A 22,273-nucleotide genomic window follows, 5' to 3' on the forward strand; every position below is an offset into this window, starting at 1 on the left:
ATTCTCAGTTTTAATTGCTTTTAAATTAAAAGTCTAGTAGCCATTATACTACTAGACTAACTGGTAAAATATGTGTCCTCCTTGTTCCTCATATCCATTTCCAGTCCTTCCTCTCTGAAGAACCTTCAGCACTGACTTTCATGTTAAAATGTTGTGTTTTTTTTATCATCCATGTGGTGCAGTGGTAAAGAATCTGCCTGTCAGTGCAGGAGATGCAAGAGACATGGGTTGATCATTGGGTTGAGATCTGGAGGAGGAAATGGCAACCCACTCCAGGATTCTTGCCTGGGAAATCTCATGGACCTTGGAGCCTGGCAGGCTACTGTCTATGGGGTCCCAGAGTTGGACACTACTGAACACACACAAACACATGATGATGATTATCTGGAGGAAGAGTTAAGTAACCCAGGTAACACTCAGTAGAGACCTCATCCAGGTCCTTTCACTTCTTAGGCTATAGATCCTCATTTATAAAATCTTTGATTTGAGAGATTCTCTATCATCTTTTTTAGGTCTAATGATCTCTGAAAACATAACTTGCTAATTTTTGCTATAATGATCCTGAATGAAATAGATATTAGTTGCAAGGCTATGCTTCTTCAATGAAGTAATTAATAATCTTCAACTGTGTATGTAACTGTGTATATTTGTATCTCTTTGTGAGCTAAAGAATTTGTATTTTATTTTAATACTCATAATTATGCTAACTTATACATGGGAGAAACAAATTTATTTGGAATCAGTAGTTCTTCTATATTATCCTACTTAGGAAATTGTCGAAAGATGAAAAGTCAAACTGCAATGGCAATAATTTTCTAAGAATTATAGGAAAATATTAATAATGCACAATCAATAGTTATTTTTTGTTTTTACTTTTTCTTTTTCAGACGGTCTTAAAATCACTACACTTGCCAAAAAACAACAGTCTTTATGTCCTTACACCAGATTTGCCGCCACCTTCATCATCTAGCCATGCTGGGTAAGGTGTTTACTTTTCCTGGAAATAGGAAATGAAAAGTTTGATTGTTAAATTTCTTTAAGCTACATATAAATATCAAAATTAAATCAAAATCTTGTTGAAGTTTTAGCTTACTAACAACTGTTAACTATATAAAGTTTCAAACTATTTGGTTTGGATGTTTATTTGTTTGATTTTCGTGATGGAATCTTTTTACAAAGAAAAGCTAGCGAAACTTTGTTATATAATAAAAGAGTCATAAATGGTGCTTCTCTGTTTGAAGGGAAGAACGGGAGTTGGAGGGAAGCGACTGAGTAACTGGAACTGTAGTTTCTCCCAGGGCTGAAGCAGTATATCTTTGAGGAAATTTCTTGTGCTCTAGAGAATACAGCTTGAAATACATTGATATAAAATTTTTAAGATTTTCTTTCTTTTTGGAATAGAGAGCCTCATTCTTTTTTCAGTTTTTACAGTGAAACTCAGTATATTTATAGAATGATAAATGATTTCAGTATTTAATTATATATTGTATTATTATTGCCTAATGAAGCAACCTGATATAAAGTGAATCATTAAGCTAGTGATAGAGTCATAATTTTCCTGAGCACAGTATCCTTCTGGAACTGTGTTTTAAATTGTTCTTAGATTTTCACAATTTTTTGCACATTTTCTTTTTTTTTAATTTAATACAACTTGGTGTCTCTAAACTTCAAATGTTGTCAAATTTTTTCCCACCACTATCTTTGTTATTAGTGTAGTGAAAGGAAAAAAGTCCTGTTTTCTTTACTGTACTACCCATGGAACAGTTCTGGCCAACAGATGTGTCCCCTACCCGTCAAGTCTTCAACACCTGCTGGATATTCTTCAGTTTAACAGAATTCTGATACTACCTACCTGGAGATAGCATTAGATCCCACAAGTTTAGGACTCAGCTCCATAAGACTGCCCCCCATCAGACCCAATTGCAGGTATAGGTTGTCACTTGTGCTTCTGACCAACTGGCTGTGGTTTGGAGTTTCCCACTACTCCCTTCTGTGTACGATAATTTGCAAGAGAATGGCTCATAGAACTCAGAAATGCTCTATGTACTATTACCAGTTTATTGTAAAACATATTTTAAATGAACAGCCAGATGAAGAGATGTATAGAATGAGATCTGGAAGGGTCTCGAGCAGAGGAGTGCTTGTAATGTTTAAGGTGTGCCCCCCTGCCAACACATGGATGCTTTCTTTTTTACCAACTTGGAAGCTCTCCAGAGCTCTTCAACTAGGATTTTTAAAGGGAGATTCATCATATAGGCATGACTGATTGAATCATTGGCTATTAGTAATTAGCCCAACCTCCATCTGCTCTCTTCTTCACAGAGTAGGGTGGGAAGGAGAAATGGTTAAACGTTCTAACCCTCTAATCATGAGGTTGGTTCCCCTGGCAACCAGGATCGAAGCTCATTAGTATCACTCTTATTACTTAAAAAATTGCAAAGATTTTAGGAGCTCTGTGTGGGGAAGAAAACCAAATGTGTGTTTCTAATAGCTCATACCATCACAGGTAGATAGTATCAAAAAGAAAAGTAAATTTCACTTTACCAAAGTAGAAATCACTGAACTAAAGAAAGTTAAATCTGATATAATTGTATCTGATAGTCTGTTAATGGTTTGTTTTAGGCTGAGAATTTAAAGATTTCTTGGGTTGCTCTGTATCTTATGTTCAGATCATATATAAATGGGAATTTGTATTCGCATACTATGAGAAACAGTACTTATAGTCCTTATGCTTATAGTAATGTTGATTTAAATGCCAGATGAGATTATAGGTATGGGTTCTGTATCTACTCAGATACAACATTATTTTTAGGTTAGTTAAGAATATCATCCAGTGTATAATCCACATAATTAAATGTAGATAAGAGACATCATTGGTTATAGTCTGTTGCTTTCCAGTAGTATGATTAACTGGATTTCTCAAAAATGTCTTCCTGGGCTAATGGAAATGTTCACTGCCATGTGTCTCAGTCCCTAGGCAGACAGGGGCCTACAGTGTTTCTTGAAATGCAGTGTTTGTTGGAGAATGACTACTTTGTATGCTAAAGTAGTCTTCCCTGGTAGCTCAGCTGGTAAAGAATCTGCCTGCAATGCAGGAGACCCTGGTTCAATTCCTTGGTCAGGAAGATCTGCTGGAGAAGGCATAGGCTACCCACTCCAGTATTCTTGGGCTTCCCTTGTGGCTCAGCTGGTAAAGAATCTGTCTGCAATGCAGGAGACCTGGGTTCAACCCCTGGGTTGGGAAGATCCTCTGGAGAAGGGAAAGGCTACCCATTCCAGTATTCTGGCCTGGGGAATACCATGGACTGTATAGAGTCTGGACAAAGAGTCGTGGACAAAGAGTCTGACAGGACTGAGTGACTTTCACTTTCACTTTTCAAAGTAGTCTTTCTTAGTTGGCTTTATGGATTTTTAGCAAGTTATAATGGTGCTTTTTCCTATGTTGGAATGATAAGAAAGACATAAAAATTCAAATAAAAGATAGAAAAAACACAGTGTATCTGGCCAGTGAGAGGAGGAGCATAGAGACTCCTGCTGATGAAGAAGTTTATTAATGTGCATAAAAGTTATGGTGTATTTCTTTTAGATATGTTAATCTAAGATATCTTTCTATAAAGCTAGAGATTATTTTTCTTTTTTTAATCTATAATATATATCTTAAATTCTCATTTCATGAGAGACATAAAAAATCCATACAGAATTTTAAAAGCTAATGATAATAATTATTTTTAACTTATAATTTTTACTTGTGTTTTATCAAACAAAAATAATTTTTATATCATAGCTGTATAATGGAACCCAAAAGTAATTTAATATTGAGTTATATAGCATATCATATTATCAAATATGGGAGACAATATCTTTGCACTAAACTGCATAATAAATCAAGTTGATTTGTTTTTGCAAAATTTTGTTATAGTTGGTGGATTCATACAAACCTTATTTGTAATTTGTAAACCATTTATAATTTAAAAAGGAGAAAATATCTTCCTGATTGTTAGATTTGAGAATTGGCAAATAAATAGAAAAACTTCAAAACTAAAAGAGGAAAATAGCAAACTTTATATACATACCACCCCATCCTTCTCCTCAGATTTGGTATTTTTTTTTAAAGGTATATTTGATTTAGGTGGTTGGTTTGATATTAAATTGATTTTATTCTTTTATTTCTCTGACACAAGTCAGTGGATGTGGAAAGACTGAGAGAAATTGGGTAATAAACTGCCTGTTAATTGTAGTGCAGAACTATGACGAGGTCCTGCTGCTGGGTTCCACCATTCCAATTTCAGTGCAGTGGCAAACGTTATGTTCTTTCTTTAGAGTATCAGTAACAGAATATCAGTATCAGTATCATTTTCTCAATGAACTGGACAATACTGATGTTATGGTGTCATTCCTAAACAAAGTTTATTATAACCAAATCAGAAAAGTAATGCGATTATAACCTATCCATGCAAAAAAGATAAGATCTAGAGAGAAAAATCCCAGATTATAATCCCTGTTTATCTAGGGTCTTAGATTCTCCTTATATAAAATAGGAAACATTGATTTTAGTTGCCAGGGTGGTTATAAAAATTCATTAAACAGAAGAGGTACATTTATATGCAAAAGCACAAATTGCAAAGCATAATTATTAAAACATTTATGCTAGTAAATACCAGTAGTAATCTTTTTCATTCAACTCTCACTTCATTTTTATAGCGCCTCTGTAAGAATACAGAGGCTGATATTGATATCTATATTATAAAGTAGGAAATTGAGGTGTTTTTAAGAGTTTTGCAACTGGTTTAAGGTCAACAGTGAATAATACTTCTGCTACTGATATCTTCATCTGACTCTTCATCTAGCTTCCGGTTTCTTGACAGAAATTTATAAAGCTTTATTCCAAAGATGACTTCTTTTTTGGAAGCTGTTTTCTATAATGACATTTTTAAAAAAAGCTTGTGATTTTTCATTATATAGTCCTTGAAGTTCATTTATATGTATTTCAGTTACTGTAGTTTTCAAGAATATTGATGAAATTTTAGTGTGTGAATGAATTTTTTAGTTACTGTACTATTCATCATCTAGTAAAATATAGATGTAAAATAACATGCTCTTAAATTGTTTACTGGCAAACAGTTTTATTCTCAAGGTTTGGTGAGAGCTATATATTAAACCATGCCTTATGAAATTTTTTTTTAACTTGATTTTACTGCCACTAGGGGGTGCCTGGTAATTGAATCTCATTTTGTATTTACAGTATTTTTTAAAAAGCTAAGAGCAGCAGAATTACCATATAAGTGTCTATAACCTTATATTTAGAATTATTTTAAAGTAAATTATGTTTTTGTTTTTCAGAAAATAGAATTTCAGGCTTTTTGAGAATTTAAGAGCAAACTCTTTCATCATAATCTTTTTAACAGTTGAAAAGTATTTTTAAGCTTTATAAAATAGATCAGATTTCACTTATTAATTCAAAGGTGATGCAGTTACCCCTGTGGCACAATTTCAGATTGTACTGTCAATCACAATAAAATTAAAAGAGGGGAACTGTTAATTATACCTGTTTCATATCATAGGAAAGGGTCAATCTATCAAAGATTTATTGATTAACTACTAGATGAAAGCATGCTCTGTCCTCTAGGTACTTACAACCTAGTCATTGACATATTGTGACTTTTAAAAAAATTAATCTCTTTAAAGAAAATTTCCAACACTGTTGGTGTTCTATCTGCCACTCAGGTTGTTTCATCCTGTAAGCTCCTCTTTTCTTCATCTGCTGTAAAGTTGGTGTCCCCTAGAGTTCTGTTTTCAGCAGCCCCTCTTACTGTACATTTTCCCTGACATCTCCTCTCAGTGCTTATTTTTCCAAATATATATAAATAATAAATCTCTATAAACATCTGTTTCCTAGTTGCCAGTTGAGCTTTCACTGGTATGTGTGTCCCATTTGTAATTCAGTCTTATGTCTCTAGATTGAGACAATCCTGAGAAATCTGTACCTGTATTTTTTGTCTCAAATATACAGTGGTAATGGTACAAAATACTGCAGTGTATTCCAAGTAGGATGATTAAGAATCACTACCAAAGAATCACTGTCATGCTGATCCATTCTTTGGCCATTTTGCAGTAAAATTAAAAATGAAGTAGTAATAAAAAGATATCTCTGAGGTCCTCCAGACCTTTGGATACTACAGATAATTTATGGGTAAAAATGAAATCATAATAACAACCACTAGTAATTTAGAAGTGAGCACAAATAAGAGTTTGAGCATTCTTTGGCATTGCCTTTCTTTGGGATTGGAATGAAAACTGACCCTTTCCAGTCCTGTGGCCACTGCTGCATTTTCCAAATTTGCTGACATATTGAGTGCTGCACTTTGACAGCATCATCTTTTAGGATTTGAAATAGCTCAACTGGAATTCGATCACCTCCACTAGCTTAGTTCATAGTGATGCTTCCTAAGGTCCAGTTGACTTCACATTCTAGGATGTCTGGCTCTAGGTGACTGATCACACCATTGTGATTATCTGGGACTTGAAGATCTTTTATGTATAGTCCTTCTGTGTATTCTTGCCACCTCTTCTTAATATCTTCTGCTTCTGTTAGGTCCATGCCATTTCTGTCCTTTATTGAGCCCGTCTTTGCATGATATGTTCCCTTGGTATCTCTCATTTTCTTGAAGAGATCTCTAGTCTTTCCCATTCACATCAGTCCTTCCAGTGAACATGCAGGACTGATCTCCTTTAGGATGGACTGGTTGGATCTCCTTGCCGTCCAAAAGACTCTCAAGAGTCTTCTCCAACACCACAGTTTAAAAGCATCCATTCTTTGGTGCTCAGCTTTCTTTACAGTAGTACAACTCTCACATCCATACATGACTACTGGAAAAACCATAGCCTTGACTAGACAGACCTTTGTTGGCAAAGTAATCTCTGCTTTTTAATAAGTTGTCTAGGTTGGTCATAACTTTCCTTCCAAGGAGTAAGCGTCTTGTAATTTCATGACTGCAATCACCATCTGCAGTGATTTTGGAGCCCCCGCCCCCCCCAAATAAAGTCAGCCACTGTTTCCACTGTTTCCGCATCTTGATGCCATGAAGTGATGGGACCGGATGCCATGATCTTAGTTTTCTGAATGTTGAGCTTTAAGCCAGCTTTTTCACTCTCCTCTTTCACTTTCATGAAGAGGCTCTTTAGTTCTTCACTTTCTGCCATAAGAGTGGTGTCATCTGCATATCTGAGGTCCTTGATAGTTCTCCCGGCAGTCTTGATTCCTGGGAAGAAGCTTGTACTTCTTCCAGCCCAGCTTTTCTCATGATGTACTCTGCATATAAGTTAAATAAGCAGGGTGACAGTATATAGCTTTGACGTACTCCTTTTCCTATTTGGAACCAGTCTGTTGTTCCATGTCCAGTTCTAACTGTTGCTTCCTGACTTGTATACAGATTTCTCAAGAGGCAGGTCAGATGGTCTGGTATTCCCATCTCTTACAGAATTTTCCACAGTTTATTGTGATCCACACAGTCAAAGGCTTTGGCATAGTCAATAAAGCAGAAATATATGTTTTTCTGGAACTCTCTTGCTTTTTTGATGAACCAGCTAATGTTGGCAATTTGATCTCTGGTTTCTCTGCCTTTTCTAAAACCAACTCAAACATCTGGAAGTTCACAGTTCACGTATTGCTGAACCCTAGCTTGGAGAGTTTTGAGCATTACTTTACTAGCATGTGAGATGAGTGCAATTACTTTGGCCACCTGATGCGAAGAGCTGATTCATTTGAGAAGACCCTGATGTTGGGAAAGATTGAGGGTAGGAGTAGAAGGGGACGACAGAGGATGAAATGGTTGGATGGCATCACAGACTCAATGGACGTGAGTTTGGGTGAACTCTGGGAGTTAGTGATGGTCAGGGAGGCCTGGCATGCTGCAGTTGATGGGGTCGCAAAGAATCGGACATGACTGAGCAACTGAACTGAACTGAACAATTAAGAGTTCTATACATTGAAACTTTGAATACAGCAGAAGTGATACTTAGAGGGAAATTTGTAATATTAAGTGCACTAATCAGAAGACAATAGAGATAGAAAATAATTGCATTTTATGTTCTTCTTAAGAAGTTATGGAAATAGCAGTAGAATAAGTCTGAAGAAAGTAGAAGCAAAGAAACATTTAAAAGCAGTAATTAATGATAGTATAGTAGGAAATGGCAGCACACTCCAGTATTCTTGCCTGGAAAATTCTGTGGACAGAGGAGCCTCGCGAGCTATGGTCCATGGGATCACAGAGAGTCAAATATGAGTGAGCACACATACAATTAATGATATAAGTAATCAACAAATAATAACTGCTTGAAAAATCTAGCCAAGAAAAGATAAGAGAAAGCACAAAAATATTAGGTGTGAAAACGAGGACATAACTACAGATTCAGAGGAGATTTTTGGATTAGTATAATAATTATTAAATAAGTTAATGCTAAACATAAGAAATTAATAAATTGTTCTAAAATAAAAGTGTACATGAATAGTAATAAACTTATCTTTGTGGCAGTAAAATCTGAAGTTTAGTTGAAGTGGAGAATTTTCTATAAACTATCAGGTAGTAAAATGAATATAAGACTTAGATAACCTGAAAAAGTAATAACCATTACAGAAATTGAACTTACAGTATAAAATTTTGCATGCTATATTCTTCCCCTAGCCCAGAGGATTTCCATAAAGAAATCTTACACAAACTTCCCTGTGGGACTGCTACCTATCTTATTTTATAATGTTTATGTAATCTTGTTATCAAAACTGGAAAAAAATAAAGTAAGAAAAAATTGTGTGTATTTCTTACTTATAATCATAGATAATAAAAATCAGTAGTTAAATTTTCCTTTACTTTCTCTCAGTCTTACCATTTAATGACCTCTTCTTTCCCCGTCCTTATTCCACTACCTTCAAATGGCAGCTCTCCCTTTATTAAAATGGTCTAAGATAGACATGAGTCAAAACCGTAGCTTGATTGCATCTTTCCCCTGCTCACATCCCGCCATTAGCTTTCCATTACTCTTAGACAAAAATTCAGATTTCTTATCAAAGTATATTAAGGACTTACATAATCTTGTCCCTGACTTTTTCAACTTCATTTTTATCATTCTCATCTCTGGCTTGTATCTTGCCAGCCATACTGGCCTCCCTGTTCTTCTTTAAACATTCTAAGTGTGCTTCATCAACTTCAGGACACTTGCACTATGCTGTTCTCCTACCTGGAATGTTCTTTCATCAGTTATCGACTTGACTCACTCCTTTACCTTATTCAGTCCTCTACTCAAATGTTACATTCTCAGATAGATTTTTCTTGATTTGCCTGACTAAAAGAGCCCCTCTGTTATACTCTTTCCCTTTATCTTACATTATTACAAAATGCATTATATTAGTAATAGATTCATATTTGTTTTCTGTATTCCTTACCACAGTGTAAAGCTACAAGAAATTATGGACCTTTTTTGTTTACTGTTGTATCCTCAGCAGCTGAAAGAGTGCCTGAAACATTTTAAATACTTAGAAATATTAATCGAATGAATACTGTGAAGTAATAAATCCCTGAGAATGTTTGCCTCCTAAGAGAGACCAAAGCTAATGAGTAAAGGTCTAGTGTGGAGTATGAAGTATCATGCAGAACAGCTACAAGATATTTGGGGAGCTGAAGATCTTACAAGTGTTCCATAGGTGTAATAAACTAGGCAGTCTTCACTCCTTGGCCTGAGTTTAACATTTTTTTCCAGTGTTCCTTGTGATTTTTTGTTTTTTTCACTGAAATATGGGATAATGGAAGGAACTCTAGCTTTATAGTCAGACACTGTTTATCCTGTGTCTGTCCCACTGGTTTTGTGGCCTCCGGCAACACCTTTCTTTTGTTGAGTCTTAAGTTTCCCCAGTATTATTTCATAACTGGCTGTACTCTCTCTCCAGCCAGATCCCAAGCTGTGAAAACAAGAGCATTCTTTCAGAGCATCTCCCTCAGCTCATCCATGGCCATCTATGTAGAAGCCCTTAATAAACATTTGTTGTTAATGAATATGAAAAGTTTCATGACAAATTGAGAGATTTTGTTTTCATCCATACACATATAGTCTCTCCATTGGCTGTTTTGTTAATTTTGTTTTTCAGATATACAGAGAGTCCACCTCATTTTATTCTTATAGGATGTCAATTATTCATTCATTTACCAGATACAGATTGGGTACCATCTTGTTTACAGTGTGTTAGTTCCTTGTTCTAGGTGTTAGAAATACAATGAGAAGCCAGATGACAGGGTACCTGCTTTCATGGAATTTACAATATAATATGTGTAGACATGGGGGTAGGGTGGAAGGACAGGCACCAAACTATAAATCAAACAGGAAGAGTCATCAGATGGTAATAAGTGCTTTGCAGAAAACTGAAATAGAATGACTGGATAAGAAGTAACTGGGGGACTCCTGTAAGTTGTGTGATGAGGAAAGGCTTCTCAGAAGATGTCCTATTTCAGCTGAGACATGAATGATTAAAGACTATTAAAGTGAAGAGCAGAATGAATAGTATTCTAAGCAAGGGAAATAACTAGTGCCAAGTAACTAGTGACAATAACTAGTGACTGAATAGGTGCCTTGGTAATAAAGTATAGTCTTTTCAACTTGCTTTCAGTTCAGTTCAGTTGCTCAGTTGTGTCTGACTCTTTGCGACCCCATGAACTGCAGCATGCCAGGCCTCCCTGTCCATCACCAACTCCCGGAGTCCACCCAAACCCATGTCCATCGAGTCGATGATGCCATCCAACCATCTCATCCTCTGTCGTCCCCTTCTCCCGCCCTCAATCTTTCCCAGAATCAGGGTGTTTTCCAGTGAGTCAGCTCTTCGCATCAGGTGGCCAAAGTATTGGAGTTTCAGCTTCAACATCAGTCCTTCCAACAAACACCCAGGACTGATCTCCTTCAGGATGGACTGGTTGGATCTTCTTGCAGTCCAAGGGACTCTCAAGAGTTTTCTCCAACACCACAGTTCAAAAGCATCCATTCTTCAGTGCTCAACTTCCTTTATAGTCCAACTCTCACATCCATACATGACTGCTGGAAAAACCATAGCCTTGACTAGATGGACCTTTTTTGGCAAAGTAATGTCTCCGCTTTTTGATATGCTGTCTAGGTTGGCCATAACTTTCCTTCCAAGGAGTAAACGTCTTTTAATTTCATGGCTGCAATTACCATGTGCAGTGATTTTGGAGCCCAGAAAAATAAAGCCAGCCAGTTTCCTCATCTATCTGCCATGAAGCAATGGGACTGGATGCCATGATCTTAGTTTTCTGAATGTTGAGTTTTAAGCCAACTTTTTCACTCTACTCTTTCACTTTCATCAAGAGGCCCTTTAGTTCTTCACTTTCTGCCATAAGGGTGGTGTCATCTACATATCTGAGGTCACTGATATTTTTTCCGTCTTATCCTAAGTAATAAAAATGTCCAACTCCATTATAATTACATAGATTGTCTCAATTTTTTTGTGGCAGGGTGACAGGAAATAAGGTATCCCTTGTATATAGTTGTCCCTTTTTACAAGTAGTAATTGAGTCTTGCTATTGAACTTTAACCTTTTTATACTGGGAGGATGGTTCCCATTAATATTTCGATGGTTTCTGTGGGGGTGTTGTTGAACTCTGATCATACAGTCTAGCACATGGTTCTCTTGTGTGGCCTCCTCTGGCTTTGAGTTAGCTGCTATTTGTGCAAGCTTGAGTAAATTCAGGGTACTAATTGAGACTCTTGTGATAGTTAAGTAAACCACTGGTGTTAAAATATGTGGCCCTTCTTTGTTCTTGGAAAACCATTGGTGGGAAATCAGGTAACAATAGCCTTGAATTTATCTAGAGTTGGGTATTATATTTTCCAGTGGATACTGTGGAAGGAAATTGAGTAGTAGTGAGTCAAGATATCTGAGTCGCAGCCCCGTCTGAGTTCTAGCCCCAGCTCTCCCACAGAATCACTGTTTGGTAGGGCAGGTCACGCTTCTGCTCTGGGCCTCAGATGCTACCGGAAAATAAAGAAGCTCCATGATTGGGAAAAAGAAACTGCTTTAGTAACCAGACAAGCACCAAGTAGATCATGTGGCTTTGACTTGAGTTCTTCATGAGGTCTTTTACCTTTCACTCCAGACCTAAATCTTAGGACCCACGTTTCTGGTGGCTCAGATGGTAAAGAATCTCCCTGCAATGCAGGAGACCCAGATTCGATCCCTGGGTCGAGAAGATCCCCTGGAAAAGGGAATGGCTACCCATTCCAGTATTCTTACCTGGAGAATTCCATGGACAGAGGAGCCTATCACGCTATAGTTCTTGGAGTCGCAAAGAGTCAGACACAAATGAGCAACTAACACTTTCACTTTGTCATGCCCTCAAGTGACCTACAGAAAGTTATGACTGGGTTTTCAGAGCCTTAAGGACTGATGCAGTCAGCCTGCCTCACCAGCCTGGTCACAGCAGGATACGTAACTTAGAGAGCTCATGGCAAACCTTGTCCAGGACTATCTATCACAGAGGATAAAAGGTGGAAGGTAATTTAGTGCACTAGGGCATAGGAAATGGGGGACAAAGCTGCTCATCTCATCCTCACCTTCTGTGAAACCTAACCTAGTACACGGTGACTGTGTGAATAATTGCAATAGTCCTTTCTCTTCTTCTGGAAGAAGAAAGTTTAGAATCTGGAAAGAATGCCACAAGTGTTCTTATTAAAAATTTTCATTTGTGAAGAGAAGCAGCATGGGCAGAAACAGTACTTACCTGTGAGCAGAGGCAGAAGTTTGAAGGAAAGCAAATGAACACTGTTCTCATGATCCCTGAGGCCTCTTCCAATGTGCTTTGGATATGCCCCTCCTACATCCATTAAGCATGGTATTAAAAAGGGGGAAATGGAAGTATTCCTCTTCTGCCCCTGCTTCTTATAACTAGCTGTGGTAATAAGTATATAGCTATGTTCCTGGCTTTGGTCTTAACTAAGAGAGGTGACACCTCTGGGTTGGTATGTATATTGATACTTACACAGACAGTTTACTTTTTTCTTTTTGTTTTTTTCCCCCCATATCTCCCACCCTGTTCTGAGGCCATTCAAGATACTCATGCACCCTCATTATCCCAACTAAAAAGATTACTGAGAAGTCTCATAGAGCTACTTGGGGTCCACTTATTATAAGAACATTCTAAGGATACTTTCAAATAGCTCTCATCCTACTTCTGTTTCCCCACCACCTCACAACCTCTGCACAGATGTTAATCCTTGTAATATTTTTCACTCTTTTTGTCTGTGTCCTGCTATTTCAATTTTTGGTGTTCTCCTTTAATGCAGTAGTCACAGTTTTGAGATCTCTGACTTAGAATAAGGTGACAGCTCTAGGGTATCATCTTTGGAAGGATTTAAAGCAGTCATCAAATCTAGTCCCATTTTATGACTGGGAGAACTGAGGTACAGAAAGGTGTAACTTTACATGTGCAAGTAAATGTTCTGAATGGGTTGATTAATTTTTCCTTCCAAAATGCTTTACAAAACAACTTTTTTGTTGTTTTCGCAAATAATATTCATCTGTGAAAATGTTTTACTGGTGCTGTAAGCAGTATGATATTTGATAACAGTTTGATGTATATCATTCTTAAAGCAACTCATCATTTCTTAATATAGTATAATCAATGTTTCAAGTATATTATCGTGATTACTGTTTAACTTCAATTCTCGTGAGCATTTTTATTACATTTTGTAAAAGTGATATTAGAAAGTATTAGATTAGTCAATGTGTCTTAATAAAGGGTACTAAAAAGTGACTTATTTTAAGAAGACAACACTTCCCTAAAGTTATGCAATCTGGATAAAAGAAACTTGTCCCCAATTACAGCATTGATGGAGATCACAACACATCTAATTGGATTGATGTACCAAACCCATTTATATAGTTAACTGCCTATTGATAGGTCAGTGACTACTGAGATTAGCTTGTTAAAATCACACCTTGAAAAAGAACTACAGGTATTCCCTGTGGTTGATTTAATGGAAAGTTGGAAACTTGGTCACTAATTCATGAAACAAAAATTGATGTATCTGTAAATTTTTTTTCTTTCTTCATGGTTTGTCTAGATGGATAGAATTATGTTTTGACAGTTTTTCTATGAACTACTTGGTGGATCACAATATATCACTATCACCGCTAATTACCACATTTTGATTAATCTTATATACTTTGGTTAGTACATTTTGCTGAATCCAATATATCTCTATATTGATAAACAGTAATTATAGACATAAGGACACCTGAACTTTGAAATCTTCCTGAAAAATGTTATTAAGAATTATGTGAAACCAAATGTTTGTTTATCTAGACATATTTAATTGCCAGCAAAGAAAGCAATTAAAAGTAGCTCCAGAGTAAGAGGCCAACCTTTGTTAAATGTGGTTTTAAGATTGTTACAGAACTTGTGGTGATGATAACATGGTGTCTTGGAGGATGTTAACAACTGTAGCAGAGTGTTAATTAAGAATGATGTAATCTGCAACTCAGAATTATTAATATCACATGTTAGTTTAGCTGGACAGGAACAAAACCTAATTTCAGTTATGATGAGGGCTCAAGTTGTATTTGTAGTAGAAAGATTAACATTTTATTTTTGTGCTGTTCCTGAGACAATTTAAAAATCCTGAATGAAATACAGTCAAAGGTAAACATCAAGTCCCTAGCTCATTTACATATGTGCCAGATTTTCAAACTGATTGCTATTTGAACCTAATCTGTCATTGCTGGCTGCATTAGCTACAACAAACATTACATTTACATATTGATTTCTTATTTTGTTTTAGTGTAAATAATCCATAATTATAGTAAATTTGGTCTTTTGTTGACAAGAGCTCATATGACTCTGTAAGTTTAGAATGGAAATTTAAATTGCCATGTGTCATGCTTTTTAATTTAAAAGCTTGCTATATCTGAAAGGATAAAAAGATCATTGTAGATCATAAAATATTCCCAAAGAGACAAAGAAGAGAAAATTTTGTAGAGCTTTTTAGAAAAATATAAATTGTAAAATATTAATGAAAAATTCAGTAGCACACTCTTAAGATTATTTTATTTTTAAAAGAAAATCAGTAATTTGAAAAAATTAATTTTTTGGCTTCAGTATTAGGTCATATTTAAAAAATAAAGTTAATGGAAATGAACCTTCTAAACCTATTTTTCATTGATATTTGTTTAAAATATCTAGTGCAAGAAAAGAAATAGCATACACACATGAGCAGAAATGAAACAGAAGATTTTCTATTTCTGTACTGATGTTAATATTTTACTCGTCTAAACTACTTATACAACATTGATTTGAGAAACTTAATTTCACGGGCAACAACCAGTATCTGTCAGTGGTCACATCCTCTTATAAAGTAGTCTTGGAGAAAAAATTCATAGTTTTCATTTACCTTGATTAAAAGTGTGTTTTGAGGTTAAAAATACAGGACTCATTTGATTGCGCAAGTAGTAGTCATCTAATTGTTGAAGTACGTTTTATGGCTTATAATTTTTTATGGAGATATAATTTACATACAATAAATGCATAATTCTTAAGTGCCCCCCAGTTACATGAGATTTGACAAATGCTTATTGTTTTCTACAGTGGGTTTTAATGAGTGGGATATTAATTTGGATGTGTGTATACAGGTATTTAACAAATAGATAGCCTGTGCTGAATTGATGGTGTCTGTTTACTTGAGTGCTATGAATACAGAACTCCTAAAAACTCTTATCAGTCAACTTAGGCTGCTATAAAAAATACCGTAGACAGGGTGACTTAATCAACAGACATTTCTTTCTCACAGTTCTTAAAGCTAGAAAGTCCATGATGCTGACAGACTTGGTTCATGGTGAGAGCTTGCTTCTTGGCTTGCAGATGGCTACTTTCTCAGTGTCCTCACTTGACAGAGGGAGAGCACAAGCTCTGTTCTCTCTTCTTCTTATAAGAATAGTAATCTAATTTTAGGAGTCTCATCCTCATGATTTCATATAATTGTAATCATCTTCCAAAGACCCTGCCTCCAAATACCATCATGTTGGGTGTTAGGTATTCAGAATGTGAATTTGAGGGGATACACAAACATTCATTCTGTAACAGCCTTGAATCCCAAGTCTAAATGTGTTGTTCTTCCTAGTCTAGTTGTTTAATTGATGGATTTATACTTTATAACAATGAGTGCTTCTCATAGAACTGTTTATGTTTTATTAATAATAGAAAGGCTATGGTTTAGCCTGACCAAATCTTCTGTCCACTGAAGATTTAAGAGGAAATTCTTGATTCAGGGAATTTCTGGAGAAGAAATCCGTAAAATTACTGTTAATATCCTTGATGCAAAACACCCTGCCTTCTATTGTTCCACCCTATGGGCCTGCTGCTCTTTGTCAGAAAGAAGTCACCCTCTTCTTAATCAGGAATTAATGACAGGTATATAGCGACATGATGATCAAATGATTGTTTTGCTACCATAATTCAACCATAAGTTAACCTTGAAAAATCACTGTGGCATATATATTAAAATATCCGTATGCTTTCTGTATTAGTGAATCATTAAAGTGCTCTCTCAATGTGAAATAAAGTCAAGACAGTAAAGGCTGTTATATATATTTTCTTAATGTTGTTTTATCAATACTTGAAATATGGAAGCCAGTAATTTATGACTTTTTACGTTCACAGGTATAAAAATGTCTGTAACTTCAGATTTATTTATTGGGGCCTGTGTTAAGATTTGCTGTATGCTATTTTCTCCTTACAGTCAATCTCCACCACGGCCCTCCCCCCCCCCAAAAAAAAACAAACTAGAAAGGAATATAAAATGCATTAAACTAAGTCAGTGAATTAAAATGAAGTTGTTATTCACTAGAAGGCAGATATTTTACAGATGACTTCACTGTTCCTGATAAATGCTCATAATTAAATTGGAATGGGATTCTCCCCCAGGTAGAGATGGACATTCTGCAAATGAAAGAGCACTGGAAGGCCAAGACTTGTGGACAAAAATGAAAGTAGAGAAGGGATGTTCTATTGAAACTACTTCTAAAATTTTGTTGGTATTAGATACTAATGCTTAGTTATCATACTGAAAATTTTAAGGAGGTGGATATCTATTTATTCACTTGTCTTTTTATAGTTCCCTCTCTTAGAATGTACCTCCCTCCTTCTGTCCTTCCCCTCAACTTGAATATTAAGAAACTGGCTGGAAAATTATGAGATGGTAAATGTGCATTTTGCCACTAACTGCTTTAAAATATTAACATTGTGTTGTAGTTTTTGCAAATACTCACCAGTTTGAAGCTTGGGGACGATGTATATGATTTTCATTACATTTTAAACATTAATTTCAGTTTGTATTTGAGGGTAGAGTAATGGTAAGTTTTAATAACTGTTGTCTGTTTGTAGAAACAACCATCTCCTTGTTGGTAAATGCAGCTATTAAAACTGAAAGGAAAATCACAATGGAGAAGAATACATTAAAAACTAGTGAGGAGAGAATAGATTTCTATTTAAAACCACTTCTTGCATCGAGATAAAATTCAACTGCTTCTGAAAACTTTCTACATTTGCTAACACTTTCTTCTCCCTCTAATTGAAGAGAAAACATGCCATTAAGAGAAACAAAAAACTGTTTTGTGTTATTTCTCATCCACCTACTTTGATTGGCAGTTACCCTTAGAGCTATTCTGAAGGTCAAAGTTGAAGTAGCATGAATGACTTTGCATTTTGAAGGTGAAAGAAGGCTGCTTGAAAGTAGATTAACTGTGGCTAACTATCCTAGCATGAAAAGTCGCTCAGTCGTGTCCGACCCCTTGCGACTCCATGGACTGTAGCCTGTCAGGCTCCTCAGTCCATGGAATTCTCCCAGCAAGAATACTGAAGTGAGTTGCCATTCCCTTCTTCAGGGGACATTCTGCACCCATGGATCGAACCCAGGTCTCCCACAGTGCAGGCAGATTCTTTACTGTCTACACTCATTGAAGAGTAGCCAAATGGCGAAGTGAATGAATCAGGCTGGAGTCTGAGGTTGCAAATAATAAAAAAATGTTTTCACAGGGAACATGAATGTGGTGTATCAATACTAAACAAGATCTGTGCTAAAAAGAACCTATAAGCTTATATAATATTAGGCATAATATACGCTTATATTTCATGCATTAGACCTGGTTTTACCTGGAGATTATCATATGGGTAGCTCAGCTGGTAAAGTATCTGTCTGCGATACGGGAAACCCCGTTTCCATTCCTGGGTTGGGAAGATCCCTGAAGAAGGGATAGACTACCATTCCAGTATCCCCTGGGAGGGGAGGGAAAGACTGGGAGTTTGGAATTGACATGTGTTGTTGTTTAGTCACTAAGTCATATCCACCTCTTTTGCAACCCCATGGACTGTAGCCCACCAGGCCCCTCTGTCAATGGGATTTCCCAAGCAAGAATACTGGATTGAGTTGCCATACCCTTGAGGAGATCTTCCTGACCCAGGGATTGAGCCTGTGCCTCTTGTGTGGCAGGCAGGTTCTTTACATCTGAGCCACCAGGAAAGCGATGACATATACATGCTGCTATATTTAAAATAAATAGCCTGTATGGCACAGGGAATTCTACTCAATATTCTGTTACAACCTAAATGGGAAAATTTGGAAAAAGAAGATGCATATATAACAGAATCACTTTGCTGTATACCTGAAACTAACATAACATTGCTAATCAACTATACTCCAAAATAAAATAAAAATTTATAAAAAAGTTTTACCATCTATGAATTCCTACAGAAAAATAGAACTAAAACATGAAAAATAGCTGCCTCAAAAGTACCAAAGATCCTCTGGTCAATGTTTCACTGTCATTGTAAGATTTTAAATTGTGGGTACCCCTCAAAAGTATTCTAGTTTTTAATAATAGACCACCATAAATTTTATACGTAATAAAAATTCCGACTTGGCTTTCTAAAATTTAATATTCATAGTTTTGTCAAGTAAAAGTTACTTTCCTTTTTTCTGAAGAGGAAACTGAAAATTTATAGAGTAGTTAAGTGTCTCAACTACAGGCCTTGTATATGGTGCCATAATAATATTATTCAGAGAATGTGTTATTGTGGGGGTGGGGGACAACTCACAACAACTAGCAGGTAATGAAGCAGGAATTCAAATCTTTCTCTGACTCCCAAACACTTTGAAGCCATAAATATTTTTTTCTTGCCAAACTTACCCTTCCCCAGGGCTACTAGAAAATTGTAGCACTAGACTAAATTGGTGTTCTAATCTATTCTGGCAGTCAGTGCTGGTCCTGGCAAACCTTTTCCCAAAGTTATTAGACAAGTTTGCAAATCAAGGTCAAGAAATGTATCTAAGGAATTGCATAAAGGCAAGAGCTAAGGGTATTAAGCATTGTGTAGATTCATATGTAAAGATAAGAGGATCTGTCTATATAATAATCAAGAATTCGGGAATTTTGAATTCCTTAGCCTAGCGCTTGAAGCTCCCATAATGTTGGTTTTTAATGTTTTTCAAGTTTCCTCTTTCAGAAACCCTTCTTTACATACTCTTATGCTTCTTTCTTATTGCTTTCTACACCCTTCCCTATACTCTCCAGTCGCTGTCTCTGCTCAAACTAGTCTATGTCTGAAATCGCTTCCATTATCTATCTACTTGATAAAATTACCATCTATTCTTCATAGTACTTCAAAGTACTTGCTCGCTTTTCCAAAATCCTCACATGTTTTGTTTTTTTTTCCCTTACATGTTATAACTCAGACTGGTCTGTCCTGAGGTCAGTGATTATGTCTTTGATTCCTATATTATTACAAATAAGAATCAAATAATTATAGAAAGAGTGGAGGAGTTGTGAACTCCTAGCAGTCAAGGATCTTATTCATTGTTACATCCTCAGAACAGCCTAGCTATTGGGGAGATAGAATGCTGGTGTACAAAGAACATAGAATCAAATATAGTTTTTAAACTATATGCAGAATTATTTCTTAAATATTTATAGGATTTCATTGAATCACTTTTTAGATGGTAATGCCAAGGGAAATAGAGATGAATGGTAAAACACTTATCCTCAAAACGGTTGCAGTCTTGAATTCAGGCCTTCCACACATGAAACAAAGCAAACCTTACAAAACACACTATAAATAAATATTAAATAAGGTATATGTGTAGTATTTGGGAGGGGAGGGATGTAAAGAAGGATGCAAACAATATGAATCGAGATCAAAGTGAGTTTGGTGTAAAATTTTTGGTATGAGGGGAAGTCAGCCAAGCTCTAGAGCAAAAGCTGAATTCTAGAGAATAATTGTGAAATAGGTTTACCCATGCAAGACCTTGAAACCCCAAGTAGACTTTCCAATCTTGCCACTTTGACTCCAGGTTCATTTGACATATGTATGTATATTGAGGGGCTTCCCTGGTGGCTCAGATGATAAAGAATCCTTCTGTAATGTGGGATATCCGGGTTCAATCCCTGGCTTGGGAAGATCTCCTGGAGAAGTGAATGGCTACCCATTCCAGCATTGACCTAGGCCTACTGTTCGAGCCTCACCATACTCCTTTCGTATACCCTTTATTGTGGTTACACTGAGCTTTCCGCTATTTCCTGAACATGATCATTTTTTCTGGCCTTACTGCATGTAAAACTCAAGTATCATTTGACATAATTGCTTATGCTGTCCTAATTGAAGCACTTATGTCTTTTGGCTACCTTGGTTTTTCTGTTATCTCACTGGCCATTTATCAATCTCCTTTTCATTGATTTCTCTTCTTCTGCTTGATTTTGAATTATTGGAATGCCACAGGGCTCCATCTTGGCCTTTCTCTGCTTTCTCTGGTTCCCTAGGTGATTTCTTTTTTTTTTTTTGGGGGGGGGGGGTCTGGGCTACAAAATCTAAATACTTATCTGTAGTAGTCCTGCCATCCATGGTGGGCCTGAAACTACAAAGAGTACAAAATTCTACATATACTGTGTTTTGCCTTATACAGGCACACACCTCAGAAATATTTTAAAGTCAATTCCAGACCACTGCTATAAAACAAATATCATAATGAAATGAAAGTGAAAGTGTGAGTCACTCAGTTATGTCTGACTCTTTGCGAGCCCATGAACTCTAGCCCGCCAGGCTCCTCTGTCCAGGAAATTCTCCAGGCAAGAATACCGCAGTGGATTGCCGTTTCCTCTCCACAGGATCTCCCCGGCCTGGGGTGGAGTCTGGGTCTCCCACATGCAGGCGGATTCCGTGCCATGTGCCACTAGTGAAGCAAGTCAAATGAATTTTTTGGTTTCCCTGTGCATGTAAACTTAGGTTTATACTATACTGTATCTGTTAAGTGTATAAAAGAGTTCTGTCTAAAAAAACAATATATATACCTTAATTAAAAAAGAATGCTTTTGGAAAGATGATGCCAATAGTCTTGCTTAGTATAAGGTTGGCACAACCCTTCGATTTGTTAAAAAAAAAAAATGGTGAAGCAAAATAAAGCAAAGTGCAATATAATGAGGTATGCCGGTACATACATACCTATAATAAGGTTTAATTTATTAATTAGGCACAGTATTAAATTAGGTAAAAGATAAACAACAATAAATGTTGATAGAAAAGTTATAACAATATATACTGTATTAAATATTACAGCAATGTGGACTTTCTCTCAGAATATCTTATTGTGTAAATACGATGCCTTTTGCACCTTAATTAAGTGCTTTCACACACTGTAGCCATAACTTTTGGAAGTAGAGGTGAGACTGTGACTAGTATGATTTCTTTTTCCTTCATTACAATTTCATGGGTAGAAGATTCATTCTTACTGTTGAGTTTAGCAAACTTGGTATACATTTTTTTTTTTTTTTTTAAACCTTTACCTGTTCACATCAAGGAAACACTTTATGGCTCCTCTTTGTCATATCCAAATTGCCACTATCACTACTCTTGTGGTTTGTGGCTATTATTAAGTAAAATTAGGATTGCTTGCATGTAAGGACCATGATAGTTGATCTGATAACCAAGATAACTGCTGAATGATTTCTGGACATAAGGATGATTCATGACCCAGGTGGGATGGAGCAGGAGAGCATGAGATTTCATCATGCTATTCAGAACAACCTGCAATTTAAAACTTAGAAATTGTTTATTTTTGGAATTTTTCCATTTAATATCTTTTGGACCTTGGTTAACTGCAGATAACTGGAATTGCAGAAATGGAAACAGGATAGGGGGATGCTGTTTTGTGTGCTATCAACTTTCCTGCTCTCAGTTCA

General features: G+C 36.2%; 1 protein-coding gene across 1 annotated transcript in view; it reads left to right on the forward strand.

The window, feature by feature from the left end:
* Positions 1 to 22,273, forward strand: part of FAF1 (Fas associated factor 1) — a 481,413-nt gene that overhangs the window by 189,000 nt on the left and 270,140 nt on the right. The window contains exon 6 of the mRNA XM_065913426.1: positions 888 to 979. Coding sequence (XP_065769498.1) covers positions 888 to 979 — 92 coding nt within the window. The remainder of the gene's footprint in view (positions 1 to 887; positions 980 to 22,273) is intronic.

Source organism: Muntiacus reevesi, chromosome 1 (genome assembly GCF_963930625.1).
Source record: "Muntiacus reevesi chromosome 1, mMunRee1.1, whole genome shotgun sequence".
NCBI classification, from domain to species: domain Eukaryota; kingdom Metazoa; phylum Chordata; class Mammalia; order Artiodactyla; family Cervidae; genus Muntiacus; species Muntiacus reevesi.